We start from the raw sequence: 20270 nt of genomic DNA, 5'->3' as shown, positions 1-20270 counted from the left end.
GTGTTATCAAGTTTGGAAAATTGAAATCAGCCATGATTTTAACCTGTGTCTCTTTTATACTCAGGTTTTGTAGGTCTGTTTAATCTGCTGCTCTTATGGCCAGGGTTCTTTGTTCTTCATTATACTGGCTTTGAGGACTTCGAGTTTCCCAATAAAGTGGTACTTTTGTGTATCATTATCAACGGCCTCATTGGAACAGTTCTTTCCGAGTTTCTGTGGTTATGGTAGGTTCTGTTACTTCTGCAATTCATTTATTTCACTTTGTTGACTTATGAGTAGTTTGGATCTTTCCGTGTCTTCTGAGATCTGAAGATCCCTTCCACATTGGTACTTGTAATTGAATATATATTTATTCTGATAAGAGTAGGGACTTTGATTTTTAACTTTTGTGGGCCCATCACAAAGAGGATACATAAAAAGAAGCTCAGATGTTTACTAAATGTGTGAATATTACTATGCAAACTAATACTGTCCTGCTTTCCTTCCTGCTGTTGTGATGACTATTCTGACCAAAAGTGACTTAGGAGAGGAGAGAGTTTCCTTAACTCACACTTCCAGGTCACAGTCCATCACTGAGGGAAGTCAGGGAAGACCTGCCCATGTTAATCATCAGTTAAGACAATTTCTTAACAGACAAGACACAGGCCAACCAATCCCTTACTTAAGACTTCCTCAGATGACTCTAGGCCAGTGGTTCTCAACCTCTGGGTTGTAACTCCTTTGAGGATCCAAAAGACCTTTTTAAAAGGGTCACATATAAGATATCCTGCATATTAGATATTTACCTTACAATTCATAACAGTAGCAAAATTACACTTATGAAGTAGCAATGGAATAATGTTATGGTTGGGGGTCTCCACAACATGAGGAACTGTATTAAAGCGTAGCATTGGCAAGGTTGAGAATCACTGGTCTAGGCTGTGTTGAGAGCTGAAGCTAAATAGGACAATATAAATTGTTTAAATTTGTAAAAATGCTTTCAAGGTGTTAATTTACGTGTATGAAATTATCAATCAATAAATAAAAGATACATTTTTAAAGCATAGTGTTGGGGTCTGTGATGATAGCTCAGCTGATAAAGTTCTTGCTGCACTAACATGAGGATCTGAGTTCGGGTGTCTAGGCAGGGCGGAATGACATGGGAGCACAGAGATGGGGAGAGCCATGGAACTCACTTGCCAGCTAGTCTAGCTGAATCAGTGACCTGCGTTCAGTGAGAGAACTAGTCTCAAAAATAAGGTGAAGAGTGAAACAGACACTGAATGTTGACCTGTGGTCTATACATGCACACGTGTACATATACCTGAGTGCACATGTACACACATGAACGTGTATATATGAACACGTGAAGACTAGTGTTATACAAATGAAAGTAGCCATGGACTAGTAGACATCATATGTTTTGATGTGAGAGTTCATGGATTCTTAGTGCAACTCCAGGGGTGTTGCTTACTTAGGGAGCTTGGTAATATTCGGTTGTTCCCAGGCTTCTTTTGTGTTGTTATGTTTATATTCAGAACTTTACAGATGGATGAGTCAGATGTGGAAATCATGAATGAATCAATTGGGATGCTAGCGTATTATACTATGTTAGACTTTTTCTCATTTAAGGACCATAAGTTTGAACACAGTATCCCATATGGAGTTTGTCAGACTTCCATTATAGTTTTAGTACTGTTTCTGTCAGATTGAAGTTTTCAAAGAGCTGGGCCTTATGGCATAAGCTTATCACTTTCTTAAAGTTTGTGTATGATTTCAGTTTTAATAATGCTGTTTGGCGGGGGCTAGAGAGATGTTGCTCTGTTTAAGAGTGCATGATGGTCTTGCAGAGGACCTGAATTCAGTTCCCAGCACCCATATTGGGAAGCTTACCACTGCCAGCTTCAGAGGGATCCCACATCCTTGTCTGGTCCCTAAAGGAACTGCATTCATCTTTTCAGACCCACTCATATACATAATTTAAAAATTAGCTTTTTATTTTCATTTTTATTGAACAAAACTGACAAAAAGCATTAAAATGAAACCAAAATAAGACTGTAGCAACAAATATTGAAATATTTGTAAGAAAATTTAAAGAGTAAAAAGGCAGCAAAGGGTAAAATTAGTTTTTAAAATCTAAAGAAAGGTAATGTGGTTTTGTTAGGTATCAAAAAAACTAAAAACTCTGCTCAGTAATTTTTAAATTAATGAAATTATATATATGTATACAAAATTGAGTAATATATGCAAACAGATCTTAAAAATAGTATACAGCACCCAGAATACTGTGTAATTCCATGCTTGTATTTTTAATAGTCAAGGACAAACTTTGGAATCATTTTAGTAATTATTATTTTTTGTATCTCTGTCCATACACAGCTTTCACTTCTGCTTGGGATCTCTCAGGCACATATTATAGGATAGGAAACTTAGTTTAATTTGTTGAGTGGCATTTTTAAAAAATGTTTATAATATGGAAGTTATGTTTCCTTTCTTCTCAGGGGCTGCTTTCTTACCTCATCGTTGATAGGCACACTTGCACTAAGCCTTACAATACCTCTCTCCATCATAGCCGACATGTGCATGCGAAAGGTAAGCCTGGCTCTTCCTGAGGTGCTCTAGGACCCCTGACAGCTAGATAATAAGGGGGTCATATGGGTGATACTTGATGCTTCTCCCTGCCTCTGAGAGGGACTCGAGCATATAGAAATAGTAGGGCTGAGGGAATGACTCAACCGATAGAATGGCTCTGCCAACTTGAGGACTGGAGCTTGATCCTCAGAATTCATGTTAAAAAAAAAAAAAGCCAGGAGTAGTGTTGCATGCTTATAACCCCAGTGCTGGGGAGGTGGAGACAGGAGGAATCCCAGGGCTTACTGACCAGCCCACAGGGAGAGTCCTAGGTCAGCAAATAACTCTTTCAGAAAATGTCACCTAAGGAAAGACAGCTGTATCAGTTAGGGGGTTTCTACTGCTATGAAGAGACACCATAACCATGACAACTCTTATAAAGGAAAACATTTAATTGGGGTTTGAGAGGTTAGTCCATTCTCTTCATGTGGGCGTGCAGACAGACATAGTGCTGGAGAAGAACTGAGAGTTCTACATCTTAATACTCAGGCAGTAGAAGCAACTGTGTCTCACTCTGAGCTTAGCTTGAACATATGTGACCTCAAAGTTCACTCTTACAGTGATGCATTTTCTCCCAAAGGTCACACCTACTTTAACAATGCCACACTTCCAAATAGTGCCACTCCCTATGGGCCAAGTATCCAAACACATGAGTTTCTGAAGACTATACCCACTCAAACTACCATAACAGCCAAAGTTGACCTCTAGCCTCTCCAGTCGTTGACATACCATATGTACATACACCCACATGTACCTGCATACACACTAAATAAATAAGTAAATTAGCAAACAAGTAAGATATAAAATTCAAAAGAAATAGATAATCTTTATTTTGGTCATTCAATATTTTCCCTTAGTTTCTAGGTAAGGGAAGTGGCTTTATACGAGACTTCTAGTTTTTGAGTAGCTGCCTTGTTCCTAGTGTCTTTGGTACAGGTCCATTGTATGCAATAGGAGATTGCTCTAGCACACTAGTAGGGATAAATTAACTTGGCTTCTCAGGTTAGCTCCAGTGGTTGCTTAACACTGTGCTAACACTGCCATAGAAGTGAACTCCAGGAGGATGATGTGGTGTCATGACATGATGGAGGAAGGTCATTGGTTAATTAATAAAGAAACTGCTTGGCCCTGATAGGTTAGAACATAGGTGGGTGGAGTAAACAGAACAGAATGCTGGGAGGAAGAGGAAGTGAGGTAAGACGCCTCAGACACATGTGATGCCGCTCTTCTCCAGGGCAGATGAGATGAAGCAAGCCGCCAGGTCAGACATGCTGAATCTTTCCCGGTAAGACTGGAGCTAAACAGAGTATTAGAAATGGGTTAGTCAAAATATGAGAATTAGCCAGTTAGAGGCTAGAGCTAGTGGGCCAAGCAGTGTTTAAATGAATACCATTTGTGTGTTGTTATTTCAGGGCATAAGCTAGCCAGGCGGCCGGGAGCTGGGTGGCAGAAACGCAGCCCACAGCTCCCTCAACAGTGGCAAATGCTCACCTCTGTTGCACTTAGCCTAGGTGTCCCTGCCCTCTTAAACGAAGTCCTGCTCTGGACATGGGGATTCTGGTGATGAATTATGGTACAGAAGTAACACTCAGGGGCATCTCTGCCTGCAGCCTAGAGAAATGGGAAGTTTCTTTTCTTTTTTTCCCCCCATTTTCTTTTCTTGAGATTGGGTCTCACTGTATTACCCTGGCTGGTCTGGAACACACTACATTGATCAAGCTGGCCTTGAACTCACAGGGATCTGCCTCTGCCTCCCAAGTACTGGAATTAAAAGTATGTGCTACCTCACCCTATGAAAAGTTTCTTTAGTGCTTCTAAGGGTGACAGAGGAGAGAGGTGTGCCTTTGCCTAAAGCTGCAGGAGGGAGACAGCCACTTAATTCTGCATGTGGAATTTGAATATTTTAAGTCGTAAGTAATCATAGGGTACATGTGTGTTGACTTAATACAGTTTGAAAATGGAAATATTTGAAAGCTACATGTTTCTAGTGTATTCTAGTCACCTTATTTTTAGTACTATTTTTATTTAGGTCTTTATACCTTATGGATAAAGGCAAAATGCTCTCAGTCATGTGGATATTCTTTATTTAAAATGGTTCTTTAGGGATAGGAGATGGCTCAGTGGTTAAGAGCACTTACTGATCTTACAGAGGACTGGGTTCAGTTCCTGTTGTGTATCTTACAACCACCTGTAAATCCAACTGCAGGTGATTCAACACCCTCTTTTGGCCTCTGTTAGTCTCTGTACACATGGGATGCACATTCATATACTCAGGCACACACATATACACTTAAATAAATAAATATTTACAAAATAATTCTGTGCTGATATTTGTAGATTAGTAGATGTTCTGGTAATCATTCCAAAAAATGTTACATTTTATCAGTACTTTTGTAGCTAACTGTGGGCTTCTCAGTTTCTCTTTATGAGGACCCATCCCTGAGTGTTCTGTGGGTCACTGAGCCTCTGTGTGCGTGTACTGTGCAAATCGGTTTGTATGTCAGAGAATTATTTTGTGTCTTCTTAAAAGCCTTCACCAAATACATCTTTCTCATGAAACTTTTCTTTTTTAATAGTGGTGTTAAATGGGCCACCATGTGCTTTCCAGCATTGGGAATTTTGCCTCTGAAAACTCTTTTTTCCTTTCTTTTCTATGCATGTGTGTTTGAATGAGTACATATGTGCACATGTGTGTATTCAGAGGCAACATAAGAGTATCTCCTTGGACCCTGGGGTTTTCTAAGTAGACTAGCTGGGGAGTGGGCTCAGAGATTCTTGTGCCTCCATCCCTAGTACTAGGATTTCCAGTGTGCACCACCTTGCCCAAGATTTTTATTAGGGTTCTGGGGATCACCTAGAATTTTTATTAGGATTCTGGGGATCAAATTTAATTTTTCAAGCTTATAAAATCAAGCACTTCATTCAGTCATCTCTTATCCCTTATTTTCCTCTGTAACTCTCAGAAGAGAACAAATAAGTGCTTTTCTGTATTTAGCAAACAGAAATGGCCATTTCCTTTTGTAAAACAGATCACCACTGTGTCTCTTGTCAGCCTCAGCAGTCAGTACAGGCTGCTTGGAAATTTGTTTTGGATACTTTAGTCTGATCTAGACACTAGAGGTAACTTCTAAACACAAAGGCTTTTAAGCTTTTCATTATCTTCAGTTTTTTTGAGGACCTTGATCAGTGAAGGATGAGAGAGAGGATCAAGTTGCATCAGAGGGCTTTAGTGCTTCTCGCCTGCTCTTGTTCACTTGGTCAGAATTTAATTCTGAACTTCTTTTTTCAGTTGTGTGTGTGCACACGCATGCATTTGTGCCAGAGTATATATGTGGAGGTCAGAGGACAACCCCCAGGAGTCAGTTCTCTCCTTCCACTGGATGGGTCCCAATCATGAATGATGTCTCCAGGCTTGGCTGCTTTACCTTCTCAGCTAGCTCTCTGGCTCTGATTCTAAACATGTTTTCATCTGTTGATGGGGAAATTACCAGTTTTTGTTGTTATATTTTGAATTTGTGGAGCTCTTAGAGCACTTGTTGCTCTTCCAGAGGGTTTGAGTTCAAATTCCAGCATCCATGTCAGGCAGGCTCACAGTTTCCTGTAACTCCAGCTTCAGAGGATCAAATGCCCTCTTCTGGGTCCTGCTGACACCCCAGCAGAGATACACATACACATGACCAAATAACTAAATAAATCTTTAAAATTGTGAGTAATAACTGGGCGGTGGTGACTCATGTGTTTAATCCCAGCACTCAGGAGGCAGAGACAGGTGTATCTCTGAGTTCAAAGCCAACCTGGTCTACAAAGCAAGTTCCAGGACAGCCAGGGATGTTACACACTGTTGTAGGAAGCTGCAGGCTGCGTTCCTGCCACCCAGCTCCCGGCCGCCTGGCTAGTTTATGCCCTGAAATAACAACACACAAACTGTATTCTGTTAAACACTGCCTGGCCCATTATATCTAGCCTCTTCTAGGCTAATTCTCACGTATTAATTTAGCCCATTTCTAATAATCTGCGTAGCACCACTAGGTGCGCTTACCGGGAAAGATTTAGCATGTCTGACCTGGCGGCTGGCTGCATCGCGTCTGGCTCTGAGAGGAGCTGCCCTGCATCTGAGCTCACTTCCTCTTCCTCCCAGCATTCTGTTCTGTTTACTCCACCCACCTATGTTCTAACCTATGAGGCCAAGCAGTTTCTTTATTAATTAACCAATGACCTTCCTCCATCAACACACTCTGTCTAAAAAACCAAAAAGGACTAAAATGAGAAATAATTAAAATTTGTTAACAAATTACTGATAGGCTTACAGAAGTTGTCTGTAAGGGTTTCACTTGTTTTTAACATTGAGAACTGTGATGTAACTGTTAGCACAGCTATAACATAATGTTTATTTCAAATCTGAAATTTTGAAGATAGTGTTGGAAACTGAGGGAGGAAAATCCTCTTATCAGCAGGAGTGACCATTACAGAAGAAATGGGTACCATGGTGCCAGAGTCAAAAACCCCATTTGTGGACATTTCCACTCTGGGCACTGCTCCCAGTAAATACTGGGATAACTCTGCTGCTATTTTTTTTTTTTTTGCCCATTTTTTTAATGCAATAAGTATTTTTACTAGTTATTTAGGAAAGTAGAATTATAAATTGAAGTCCTAAATCCTTTTATATAATAATACTTAATAACGTATTATCAGTATTTAGTCTATCTTCTTGGTATTTTAATGTGTATTAAAGGTAAAAGTTGCCTTAATGATAATTTTGAGGTTTTATTTTAATCTTTTGTTTTAGGTGCAGTTTTCTTGGTTATTTTTTGCAGGCGCTATCCCTGTGTTTTTTTCATTTTTTATTGTTACTCTCCTATGCCATTATAATAATTGGGATCCTGTGATGGTAGGAGTCAGAAGAATTTTTGCCTTCATATGCAGAAAACATCGAATTCAGAGGTATGTTTTATCCCCACAAAGTTTTTTTTTTTTTTTTAAGTTTGTGTGTATACATTCATCCATTCGTGTCTGCATGCACCTACATGTGTGGGTACGTGCATGAGAAGAGACCTGAGGTCCATGTCAAATTGTCAGAGTCTTCCCTAAGCTCCACCTTAGTGTTTGAGTGTTTCACTGGTTAGCTAGTTGGGGTAGCCTGGATCAGTTTGACTAGGCTGGCTAGCAATGAGCCCCAGGGACCCTGCTATCTCCACCACTGTGACTGCAATGTTTCTGTCTTGCCTGGAAATCTTATATGGGTTAGGGGTGATTGAATTTACATCTCTTTATGCTTGTGAGGTAAGCACTTTGCCAGCCAAGCCTTATCCCAGTCCCTAGTTTGTTCTTGAGAGAGAGTTTTACCATGTAACCCTCGCTAGCCCTAAACTCCTGATCCTCGTGCCTGTCCTCTGAGCATTGGAATCACAACATAGAAGAACAATGTTTGCAGCTGTGTGTGGCTGTTTTCTTGTAATCGCAGCAACTCAGGAGGACCAGTAGCATTCTGAGGTTGGGGCCGCTTGGGCTACAGAGGGAGACCCTGTCTCAACAGACAAAACAACAGTGGTGGGTTGGCTGAGAAAACTGTGAATCACCACAGTGGCCTGGCTTTTAGGGATTTTGACAGGAATTGTTGAAAGAATGAATTATATAATTTTTTGTTGTGTAAGGAAAAAGATGCATTTGGATCCTTTGGATGGTGAGATAATTTCTTCACTGCTAATTTTTAGGAAGCAAGTGTTTTGGTATGCAGGTGGTATGTAATTAATTTAAATATAGAAAACTTTGTTTTGGGTGTAGTTCATAATAGAATATATTATCACTGTCTTACATTTTTCTTTTTTTTAAATTGATTTTTATGGAGCTCTACATTTTCCTCTGCTCCTCTCTCTGCCTCTCCCCTCCCCTTCAACTCTCTTCCAAGGTCTCCGTGCTCCCAATTTACTCAGGAGATCTTGTCTTTTTCTACGACCCACATTTTCTTTTTTAAGTTTCTTTTTAAGAGATAAAGCTTTTTATATTGCATTTCAAAAACATGAGGGAAATTGCTGGTTCTCCCACTAACAGTATCTTGACCTCCCGGCTTCAGACAGGGTAGTAGTAGGCTATTTCTGAAGGTTTTTTTTTCCTAAAGCTTTCTTAACTTTTGCCTTTTCATTAGAGTTCCAGAAGACAGCGAACAGTGTGAAAGCCTCATCCCTATGCACAGCATTTCTCAGGAAGATGGAGCTACTTAGCTGCTGTCATCTGTAGTCCAGGTGTGTATGTGAGCCAGCCCCAGACCAGTTCCTCATGATATTCTTGAAAATATTCAAGTATTCAGATGTGGCAGGTTGACCGACCTTCCTTCCTTCCTTCCTTCCTTCCTTCCTTCCTTCCTTCCTTCCTTCCTTCCTTCCTTCCTCCCTCCCTCCCTCCCTCCCTCCCTCCCTCCCTCCCTCCCTCCCTTTCTCCCTCCATCTTTCTTTTTTGAGACAAAATCTCTCTATGAAGCCCTGGATAGGCTGGAGCTTGCTATGTGGACCAGGCTAACCCAAACTCACAGAGATCCCCCTGCCTCTTCCTTCCAGAGTGTTGGGATTAAAGTTTCATAACAACATCCAGAGGAGATTTTTTAGAGTGAGTTGCTTGAAGTGGCCCAAAGTGCTACAGCCCCTGGAATCAAACCATGTAACATGAGGGCCAGGGCTCGTGGGGATTTCTGTCCCACCCAGTACCCCACAGTCGGCAAGCCCCAAAGAAAATCACACAGAGGTCTCCATAAGTTATAAAACTGATTGGCCCATTAGCTCAGTCTTCTTATTAGCTCTTATAGCTTATATTAACTCATTATTCTTATCTATGTTAGCCACATGACTCACTACCTTTCACAGCTGGGGCAGGTCACATGTTGCTTCTTTGGTGGTCTGGGCTGAACTGGGAGAAATGGGCTTCCCCCTTCCCAGAATTCTTTTGTTCTCATCGCCCCGCCCTACTTCCTGTCTGGTTGACCCGCCTATACTTCCTGCCTGGCCAATCAGCATTTATTTAAAATATGATTGATAGAATACAGACAATTCTCTCGCACCAAAACCACATAGGTTCCGGATCTTGAGGTTGTTCCACAGCTGGCTGTGTGACACTTGGGGAGCTTCCTGGCCTCCTTTAGCCTGTTTCCTTGTTTGGGAAGTGGCACTGTGCTAGAACAATCTTACAGGTGTTGAGTGCCTTTCCCAATTAGATACCAGTGAGTTTTAACTGTGTATGTCCATGTGCATTCATGTGTTTGTGTATCTTCTGGCCAGAGGTTGACATCTTTTCTCCCCTTTATTATTCTCAACAGTCTCTTACTGAACCTGGACTTCACTGGTTCAGCTAGATTGTCTGGTTAGCAAATCACAGGAATCATCCTGTCTCCACCTCCCAGCGCTGGGATTACAGGCATGTGCTGCTGTGCCTGGCTGTTTATGTGGATTCTGGGATCTAAACTCAGGTCCTCACACATATGTAGCAAACACTTTACAGACCGAGTCATCTGTCCAACCTCTTATTCCATTTTTCTTCATGCTAAATCATTTTATCTAAAGATAAACTTTAGAAAAACATTTTCTCTTACCATACAACAAAGAAAACATAAAATATTTTAGAGTGAATCAATCTCTTCCCCCTTCCCACCTTGCGTGTGTGCATGTTGTGTGTATATATGTGTGTGAGAGAGAGACAGAGTGAGAGAAAGTGTGTGTGTGAGAGACAGAGAACTTCAGTTTTCTTATAGAAACATGATGAGGGGTTATTTTATAAGAGCATGAGCAACCTGCCAGTGGGTACAGCACTGAAGAAATGTCTTTTCTTTCCTCAGCAGACACTAACTTCCCATAGTTCCTTCAGTAGGGGTGGAGCCAAATGTTAACTGCCTAGAAACCCAAGTCGTAGCTGATTCCCTTGGACTTGCCTATCTCTGTGCAGATTGTGCTAACGTCTCTGTTGCTTGTCTGTCTAGCTTTCCATCTCCAGTTGGCAAACATTTTCATTAAGATAGATGAGGATCTGTACTCCCACACCACATTTGCATCCTGATTCCAAGTCATTCTGGCCTCTCCATCTTCTGGTGGGCATGGTGACACATAATGTAAACCCAGCTTTTGGGAAGTAGATGCAGGAAGAGATGAAGGTCATCTTCTACTACACAGTGAGTTTGAGGCCAACCTGGACTACATGAGACCATGTCTCAGAAAACAAAAACAAGAAACAACAGAACAAACAGAAACGTCCCACTACTTCTGGATAGTCGCTGCATACTTTGGGATAGCTCAATATTCTGTGCTTACATTTTTTATGACTAAATAAGAATTAAAATTCTTCCTGATATTTTCTCTAGTGCTTTTCTTGCTACTGTGTTTAGAGAATAAACTTTGAAGTTTTTCTTTTGTATAAGCACAGGGAAGCCTGACTGCATAGCTGACATTCTGTGCAATATGTACCCGATTCCTGCTATCTGTTACCTCCTCACCCTTTCTGGCATGGCTGTATTTCTTCATGGCCACCCAAGGGTTGATTGCCGTTCTTTGTTCTCTTTGTTTATGTAGTTCATTCCTTTTAAGGAAAATGGCCTTTTATTATCCGTTGTCTTTTAAGTGAGGCTTGTGGAACAGGTGCGCCATCTTTAAATTAAAAATAATCGGGCTGGAGAGATGACTCAGTGCTAGGAGTGCTTGGGGCTCTTGCAGAGAACTTGAGCTTGGTTCCTAACACACATCTCAGGCATCTCACTATTGTGTGATGATTTTCTCTTTTGACTTTTTGAGGGGCCCACCACCCACCTCCAAATAAATCACACACAGAGGCTTATTCTTAGTATGAATGCCCAGCTTTAGCTCGGCTTGTTTCTCGCCAACTTTTCTTAACCTAATTTAACCCAACTACCTTTTGCCTCTGAGTTATCTTTCTCTATTTCTGTATACTTTTCTTTGCTGCTTTCTCCATGGCTTGCTGTGTATCTGCGTGGCTGGCCCCCAGTGTCCTCCTCTCCTCGTTCTCTTGTTCCTCCTCTTCCTCGTTTTCTCCTTCTGTTTATACTCTCTGCCTGCTGGCCCTATCCATCCTTGCTCCTGCCTTGCTATTGGCCATTCATCTCTTTATTAGCCCATCAGGTATTTTAGACTGACACAGTAGCACAGCTTCACAGAGTTAAACAAATGCAGCGTAAAAAAAAAGTCACACACCTGAAAGTAATATTCCCTAACAGCTCACAACTGCAGGAGATCCCATGACCTTTTTGGCCTCCTCAGGCACTGCATTCTTGTGTACACAGACAGACAAACACAAATAGAAATAAAATCTTTAGCTTATAAATAACTGTGAAGGTGGTTATTTAGAGTGTCCTGTGTCATAACATTGTTCATGGGTTATCTTTCTGTGGAGTGCTCCTCATCACTCTCAGAGTCACGTTCATCTGCCTCCCCACCAGAATGTGTTCAGTGCTGGAAAAGCCAGAGCCAGAGAAAGCTGAGATAGTGAAGACTAGAAAAGGTGAAGAACCATCAAGTAGCATAGACTAGAACAGGCTGAACGGGGGCTTTGTTGCTACAGGGGTAACGGTAGAATATGCCAGAAATAAAACTGAATGCTAGTACACAGTACCCAGCTAGTGTTGGTGTCAGACCTGCTGTTGCTATGAAACTTGTTTTTAGTTCCTTATTTTTTTAAAAAATATTTATTTACTTGATGCTCAGAGTCTAACTTGAGGGACTTGGATTTCCTTCTATATGTGGGTTCCAAAAACTGAACTCCGGTCATCAGACTCAGTGGCAAGCACATTTTTACCCTAAACTATCTTATCAGCCCTGTCCTGAATTCTTAACTCAAGATCAAGTATCTAGTTACTAAATATAAGCATTGTATATAATGGGTGTTTCAGCATTAAGATAATTTGCTTCTCAGACTCTGTGCTACAGAAAAGTGAGATGACGTAAATGATAAATAACCATTTTTTGTATCCTTTTGTTTTTAGCGTAATGGAACATTCTACAGCGAAGAGACAATCTGGCAAGTTCTTTGTAGAAGTGTTTCAGTGCCTAGTCTGAACAATACCAGTTTCAGTTCTTTGAAACTCTAAATACATTTTCCTCATGTTGCTTTCTTCTTTTTCAAAATGAAGGATGTTCCATGTAGGTTGTGTGCAGTCTAGTTGCTCTAAAGGACCAACCTGCCTTACGTATCAGTTCAGTTCATGAAATCACTGGAGCAAATCAAGGAACACAATCTTTCTGGGGACTTAAACTCCTCATTCAGACTGAGTAGTACTCTTTCCGAGAAATCACCGGAGTAGGTAAGCATCCTGACAGGCAGACGCTAACCGGCATTGCCTGCAGGGGGTGCAGATTATAATTTTGAGTTTCGTAGATTGCATAATAACCACACAGAAGAAATGCTAGTTAATGTCACACATATGTTCATACAAAGCTGGTGGTGCTTTAGAGCACAGATGTTTGAGAAGAGATCTGGTCCGAATGCACTCACTGTGTGATCCCTCCCTGGTGTTTGGTGCCTTGTATCTTTAAAAATGTGACAAGCCCTAACAGTTTTAAAGGGGAAAAACTGCAGACTGGAAAAATCACATATTTCTAAAGGCTGTGTGGCTATAAATTAGTTGAGAAAGCTCTGTTTAATTTAGAGTTTTAAAGAAATATTCTCTCTTCAATTAAGAAATTTTCATAATGGAATGGTTTAAATTGAAGCGATAAAGAATATTATTAGAATAAAATGTTTGTATATGTATTTGTGTATTAAAGATGTATCAAGTAATTTTGTATTTTTTCCACATATAAATTACTCTAAAACTGGGTGCTGCTTCCTTAAATAATCTTACTTTCCTAAGTAAATGTAAATGGTTAAAATAAAGAAAAAAACAAGACAAGGAGATACTCTGGTGAAAAGATGACATTTGATTCTTTTGTCTGTCATTATTAAATCACGGGACTGAGAGTTAACCTCAGGGCAGAGTGCTTGCCTAGCACACATGAAACCCTGGGTTTCATCCCCAGCCTGCATAAACCAAGCGAAGTGGTGCACACCTGTAATCCTAGCACGCGGGATCCTAGGAGGCAGGAGGATCATGATTTCAGAGTCATGCTTGGCTACATAGTGAATTTAAGGCCAGCCTTGGATAGTGAGGCCTATCTCAAAATTATATAAAATATTCCTAGTTGAGGTTTTAGGCATACTCAGTGTGTGCTTCTGGAACTGCTTCCTGTCAGGTCAGTGAGCTCATGTCTGAGGACTCTGACTTCTGGGCAGTCAGAATCCAGTCCGGTTCCAAGTGAAGTAAGAACCATTCTCCAAATCACTTAATGAATCTTATTTTTAAAAATTCCCTTTATAGAGTTCCACTTTATACTGTTCACATTCTTAAAATTGATCTGGTGTTAACCTGAATCTAAAATGAAGGTTAGCTGTCTTTCTGCTTAGTCCTGAGTCCACTGTATTATATTAACTTAAATAGCAGACAATCGTGTTTTTCATTTGGGGGCACAAGTAATTCTTATGCTAAAACCAATGCTGGTTGGCAGGGTAAAACACGTACAAAGGATGGGAAGATGTCTTAGTCAGGGAAGTATGCCTTGCCCAGCATGTGGGTCTGGGTGAGTCTCCAGAATTGATGTAAAAATAGCAGGCATGGAGGTGATGGAGAAAGGAGGACCCTTGGGGACTGCTGGCCCACTTGATAAGGTCCAGGTCAGTAGAAGACCCTACCTCAAAAAACAAGTCATGGGGTCAGGGAGATGACTCAGCTTGCTGCACAAGCCTGGTGAACTGACTTGAACCAAGAATCCCTGTAAAAGAGCCGCTTGTGGTGATTTGCCTCTCTAATCCCTGCTCTCCTCTGGTGATATGGAAGGTGAAGACAGACTTGCCAGGAAGCTGGCCGGCCCACTAGTGTAAAGTATGCAGTGCAGCATTAGAAACAAGGGAAACTATTATCAAGGTGGGAAAGAACTTCTGAGGGTTGTTCCTGGTCACCACACACTCTCTGGCTTGTGTGTGACTGTATACATGAACACACAATAACACTTTTGAAAGTCAAGGTGGGCAGTCCCAGAGGACTGGCAACTGAAAATGACCTACCCACATTCTCCACATCTTATCTCTACACACTCTGCAGACGTGAATACATGCGCACGTGTACACACACAATGTGGATTTCTGAAATAACGTACTGAAGCAGTATGTTGTCTTACTTAGATTCGGAGAAATAGTTGTGAGTCCTACATCTTGCAGGCAATAGGAAGTCGACTGTCACACTGGATGGTATCCTGAGCATGGGAAACATCAAAGCCCACCCCCACAGTGATAAGGCCATACCCACTCCAACAAAGCCATACCTCCTAATAGTGCCACTGCCTGTGACATTATGGGGGCCAATTACATTCAAACTACCACACATGTCAATTACTCAGACTAATTCTGGTTGCTTATTATCTGTATCTGTAGTTTTCTGGGTTTGCTATCACAGTTTACAAAAATCTTCAGCAATTTCCAGGGTGAAATAATTGAGACCATGGAAGTACAACTCAAGCTTCTGATGGTTGCCTGAACACAATGGGCGGAGTGGGTGGTTTTGTTGTAATTTGGTTGCTCTGCATTCATGTCTCACAGATGGTCATTGCCACTTGGGATGTAGGGACTGATGAGTGAGCCTCAGTTAACATGGGAGATGAATCTGCAGCAGATCCTGGGGGAAGAACCATTGAGTGAGTGAACATTGGGTGAATTACCACCACTTTCCTCTCCTACCTGCGAACTTTCCCCTCAAGTTTTATTTTTCTGGGTGATTTATTATTTTTTAAATTAATTGATTTGTTGATATTTCATACATGTATATAATATATTCTGGCACCCTCAACCTCCACCCTCTTTTATCCTTTTTTCCCCACAAACCCACCTTCCCACCCCATCCTTCCAACAAGTTCCCACATTTCTATCATGTTTTGTTTTTGCTTCTCTAGCCACTGTGACACTGTCTACTGATTCACTAGTCACTTACCGGTGGCTACATCACTAATGACAATGACTTTCTTTCCCCCAGCAGCCTTCTTTGCTATTATCTCCTCTGGTAGGGTAGGGGCCCCTGGAGCCCCTACCTCATCTAAGATACCAGGAGGATATTCTCAGTAGGGCCTAGGTCTCCAGCCAAGGCTAAACAGCTTTATACACAAGCAGATTCCCTCTGGTGGAGACAGCCTCAAATGCAACTAGAGTAGCTGGTTTCCCCCTTAGTGGCCATACCATTATTACTCCAGTGGGCATATTGCTTTTCAAGGTCCACAGTTCAGTAAGCCTGTTGATGACTTTTCTCCTTCTGAGCTTGCATAGCACATGGAGTACTATGGAAGGTAACCAGCAGGGAGGAAACTTTTACCTTGGTCCCAACAGGATTTCTCTCAAAGCACATCAAGTTTTCAGCAGCAGGATCTTCACATTTACTTTGGGGGTAAGCACATTGACCGTGATGAACTTTTTAGTGTACATTCAGTGTACCTGCTGACCTCTAACATTAGACAGTGAACAAAGAAACCTCCCTGGCTCAGCCTCACCCTACCAGGGTCACCTAGCAGCCACTTATTCTGGTTCCTACATACATTGGTAGCAATGACTCCTTGCACCCTCGTGTCCTGTAAAGACCTCACATTCAGGTAGGTCATTTCTATAGGTTGCAGGTACTCTGGGGTGTTAGGTCAATAGTGTATGAATGTGGAGGACCAAAATTATCAGCCTATTTCCATGTTGACAAAAGATCAGAGAGTTGAAACTTACAAGGTTGTTGTGCTTCTACCTCAAACAAAGGCCCCACCTAGGTGTTGTTCAGAGAGTTATTGTCAACAAATGTGGCTAATAGCCAGACCTTGTGCTCCAGGAATAGTGAAGTAGATCTGTTCCTACTTCAAACAAAAGTCTAAGGATCCAACTAAGTTTCACTTCCCTCTATGGAGATAACTTGGGATTCCCTCCAGGGAGTAGTTTGCCTACCGAATGTTTTGGTTTAGGGTGTGAGCGTGACTTAGTGACTTGTTTGATTCTAGCAACAGAATGTTTAACTATGAACAGTCTTTTACTCCTACCTTTTGGGGTCAAGGGTATTTTAAGCAATTGGAAATTAAATGTGGGTGAATTTTTAATACTCACTGGAATTCCCTCCCAATACTATCCTATATGTTTCTCTGTTTTATTATTTTCATTCATGTCTTCATATTGTTTACTATATTTCTAAATCCTCATGCCCTTATGTATTTTTGTCAAGGCTGGCCCCTGACAAATGACACCCAATGTGGGGCAGTCTGTAGGGCAGTCAGCTGACATATGACAGAACCCACACCTACTTGGGTTCCAGTCCTGCTGTGGCCTGCCCAGAAGTTGACAAGAAGGGTTTATTGTTCCAGCCCTGGTGGCCCATAACCTCTGGACTAATATGCACCACCTGCAGGCTCAATAGAGGTCTGAAGACCCTGCTCTTTACTACCTGCTGTGCCAACTGGAAGCCCATTTTTTATTATGTCAATATATGTATATCTCTGTGTTGATATATGCACATGAGTGTGGTGCCTTTGGTCAAAAAGAGAGTGTTGAATCCCCTGGAGTAGAGTTATGGGTAGTTGTGAGTCAGCTATTGTGGGTGCTGAGAAATGAACTTGGGTTCTCTGTAGGAACAGTTTATGCTCTTATAAACTAAGTCATCATCTCTCCAAACCCTAGCTGGGTAATTCTTATATGTAAATGCTGTAGCCATTGGCTAAGCAACTGTCTATGCTGCAGCCTCCTCTGATCCTCTTCCTTTTCTCCCCACCCCCTTCTTCAGAGCCTCCTTCCTCTTTTGTCTCCTCTTCCCCTCCTCCTTCATCTCCTTCTTGTTCTTTGTGTTGTTTTGAGATGGTTGTACTCTCAGGATAGCCCCAGACTCATCATCTAGTTAATTTTCCTTAGAATTCCTAATCCTCCTGCCTCAACCTCTGAAGTGCTGGAATTACAGATGTATGCCTGACCTCTGTGATTTCTATTTTAGGGTTTGTCTCAAAAAGTAGAGTGCTGAAAGTTGGGCACCATAGTCTGTACTACCTACTAAAGACACAGAAGTAGGAGGAACCTTTGAACCCTAGAGTGTGAAGCTAGTATAATGTAGCAAGATTCTACCTCAAAAGTTAATTATAAATAAACAAATATCCTAATTTTCTGTGATAAAGCATTCCCTTTTTTATTTTTAAAATTTATTTTACATACCAACCACAGTTCCCTCTCTCCTGCTCCCATCTACCCCACTCCCTATCCACTCCCCCCTCTCCATTCAGAAAAGGGCAGGCCTCCCATGGGTGCGAACAAAACTAGGCACCTCAAGTTGAGGCAGAACCAAGCTCCTCCCCCTGTATCAAGGCTGTGCGAAGTAATCCAGCATGGAGAACAGGTTCCCAAACAGCTAAGTGCCAGGGACAGACAGATCCTGCTCTCACTGGTAGGAACTTCACAGTAAGATCAAGCTACACAACTATCAGACACATGCAGGGTCTAGGTGAGTCCCATGCAAGCTCCCTAAGTCCAGAATCCCTGAGCTCCCAGGAGCTCAGGTCAGCTGTCTCTGTGGGTCCAGTCCCTCCCCACTCCACCCCCACCCCTGTCATGATTGACTCCCTCCTACCTCTTATTGCTCATATAATCCCTCCTCCCTTTCTTCAGCAGGACCAGTGCTTGACTGTGGAGCTCTGCTTCTGCTTCCACCAGTTACTGGATAAAGGCTCCCTGATGACAATTAGGGTAGTCATCAATCTGAATTCAGTAGATGGCCCAGTTCAGGGACCCTCTCCAGGAGTCTTAGCTGGGGTCATCCTTGAGAATTCCTGGGAGTTTCCCTGGCACCCGGTTTCTCCCCCAACACCCACCAGTCAAACAGTATTTTTCATTACTCTACTGCTCTGTCCTGCTCCCAACCTGCCTCCCTCACCCAGTTGGCCCAACAGATCTCTCAAGTTCCCATCCTGCCCACACCCCAACCTTGTTCCTGAGTTTACCCAGGATATGGCTTCTATCTCCACCTCCCAGGGAAAGAGTCCCCATTTGAACCCTCCTTGTTGATAAAGCATTCTTACCAAAAACAATTTGGAGTGGGGGCGGGGAATTGATTTCAGTTTATGTACAGATACAGTTCATCGTGGTGGGAGGTTAGGGCGGGAGCTCAAGGCTGGAGGCAAGAACTAAAGCAACCACCACAGAAGAGTACCTTTTACTGGTTTGTTACTAGACTCGCACAGCACAGGTGCATCTATAGAAGGATGGTACCACTCAGTGGGCTGGGCCCTCCAGCATCAATTGGCAGTTAAGAAAATGCCCCACAGCTCTTTCCTCTTGCGGGCATCGCTGGATCGCAGCCGCCAAAATGAAGTTCAATCCCTTTGTGACTTCCGACCGGAGCAAGAACCGCAAACGGCATTTCAATGCACCTTCTCATATTCGGAGGAAGATCATGTCTCCCCCCCTTTCCAAAGAGCTGAGACAGAAGTACAATGTTCGCTCGATGCCCATTCAAAAGGATGACGAGGTTCAGGTTGTCCGGGGACACTACAAAGGCCAGCAGATTGGCAAAGTGGTCCAAGTGTACAGGAAGAAATACGTCATCTACATTGAACGGGTGCAGCGAGAAAGGGCTAATGGCACAACTGTCCACGTGGGCATCCACCCCAGCAAGGTGGTGATCACCCGGCTAAAGCTGGACAAACACCGAAAGAAGATCCTGGAAAGGAAAGCCAAGTCTCGGCAAGTAGGAAAGGAGAAGGGCAAATACAAGGAAGAAACGATTGAGAAGATGCAGGAATAGGGGCGTCTCATACAGTTTTCATTAAAGACTGCTTGAGTAAAAAAAAAAAAAAAAAAAAAAAAAAAAAATGCCCCACAGAAGCCAGTCTGATGGACGCAGTTCTTCAGCTGAGGGTCCCTCTTCCCAAGTGTGTCAAGTTCACAAGTAAGATTAGCTATCACAATAAATAAATAAGGGAAAGAGGGGGAGAGTGAGGAAGGCAGACAGGCTGGCTGGCCCTGTGATCTTAGAGATCTCATTGTAGACCTTTAGAAACAGCAGGGAGGCCAACAAACTGGCCTTGTAGGTAAAGACACTTGCTGCCAGGCAGTGAAGGAAGAGAACTGACTCTTAAAGTTGTCTTCTGAACTCCATAGTTCACCATGGCACGCACAAATAAGTAAATGCCAAGAAAAATGCTATAAATTAAAGTTGGGGACAAGTCCCATTCAAGCAGCAGCTAATGACCTTTCCAGCATTGGCCTGTAGTTAGTTTTCCAAGTCTTGACAGAATCTCTGCACTCTGTTTTCAGTCTTCTCCTTTTGTTCCCCCACATCATTTAAAACTTGTTATTACAGTATCTCAAATTATGGTCCCAATGGAGACAGTGTGTTTGTGTTTTGGTTTGGGCTTTTTTGGGGGGTATATGTATAAGTGTGTACACATGTGTGCACATATCTAAGCCTGAATTCACAGTAGATGTCACTATCTACCTTAGGTTTTGAAATTTTTACTTATTCATTTATCTTTCTGTGTATGTGCTTGCCATAGCACTCCTGTGGAGGTCAGAGGACAAGCTGTGGGAGTCTATGCTTTTCTATCACAGATCCCAGAAATTATACTCAAGTATAGCATGAGTTCTAA

The 20270-nt window shown here is 42.1% G+C and overlaps 2 protein-coding genes across 3 annotated transcripts in view; both read left to right on the top strand.

The window, feature by feature from the left end:
* Positions 1 to 13478, top strand: part of Slc35f5 (solute carrier family 35 member F5) — a 35269-nt gene extending 21791 nt beyond the window's left edge. The window contains exons 12-16 of one of the 2 annotated variants that reach the window (XM_057770812.1): positions 65 to 224; positions 2481 to 2571; positions 7397 to 7551; positions 8753 to 8849; positions 12581 to 13478. In XM_057770812.1, the coding sequence (XP_057626795.1) occupies positions 65 to 224; positions 2481 to 2571; positions 7397 to 7551; positions 8753 to 8828 (482 nt within the window). In that variant the 3' untranslated portion in view covers positions 8829 to 8849; positions 12581 to 13478. Of the gene's footprint in view, positions 1 to 64; positions 225 to 2480; positions 2572 to 7396; positions 7552 to 8752; positions 8850 to 12580 lie in introns of those variants that run through there. The other variant, XR_009057168.1, reaches the window with a different exon arrangement.
* A 5492-nt stretch (positions 13479 to 18970) lies between these two features.
* Positions 18971 to 19426, top strand: LOC130874851 (60S ribosomal protein L26-like). Its single transcript, XM_057770382.1, has one exon. The coding sequence runs from the start codon at positions 18989 to 18991 to the stop codon at positions 19424 to 19426; it is 438 nt and encodes a 145-aa protein (XP_057626365.1). The 5' UTR covers positions 18971 to 18988.
* The last annotated feature ends 844 nt before the right edge of the window (positions 19427 to 20270 follow it).

Source organism: Chionomys nivalis, chromosome 5 (assembly GCF_950005125.1).
Source record: "Chionomys nivalis chromosome 5, mChiNiv1.1, whole genome shotgun sequence".
In the NCBI taxonomy this organism is placed as follows: domain Eukaryota; kingdom Metazoa; phylum Chordata; class Mammalia; order Rodentia; family Cricetidae; genus Chionomys; species Chionomys nivalis.
The sequence above is the reverse complement of the archived record's forward strand: the minus strand, read 5'-3'. Positions and strand labels throughout refer to the sequence as shown.

What these genes read in the sequence shown, in the direction of transcription:
- LOC130874851 (XM_057770382.1), top strand. Translation starts at nt 18,989, where the DNA reads ATGAAGTTCAATCCCTTTGTGACTTCCGACCGGAGCAAGAACCGCAAA.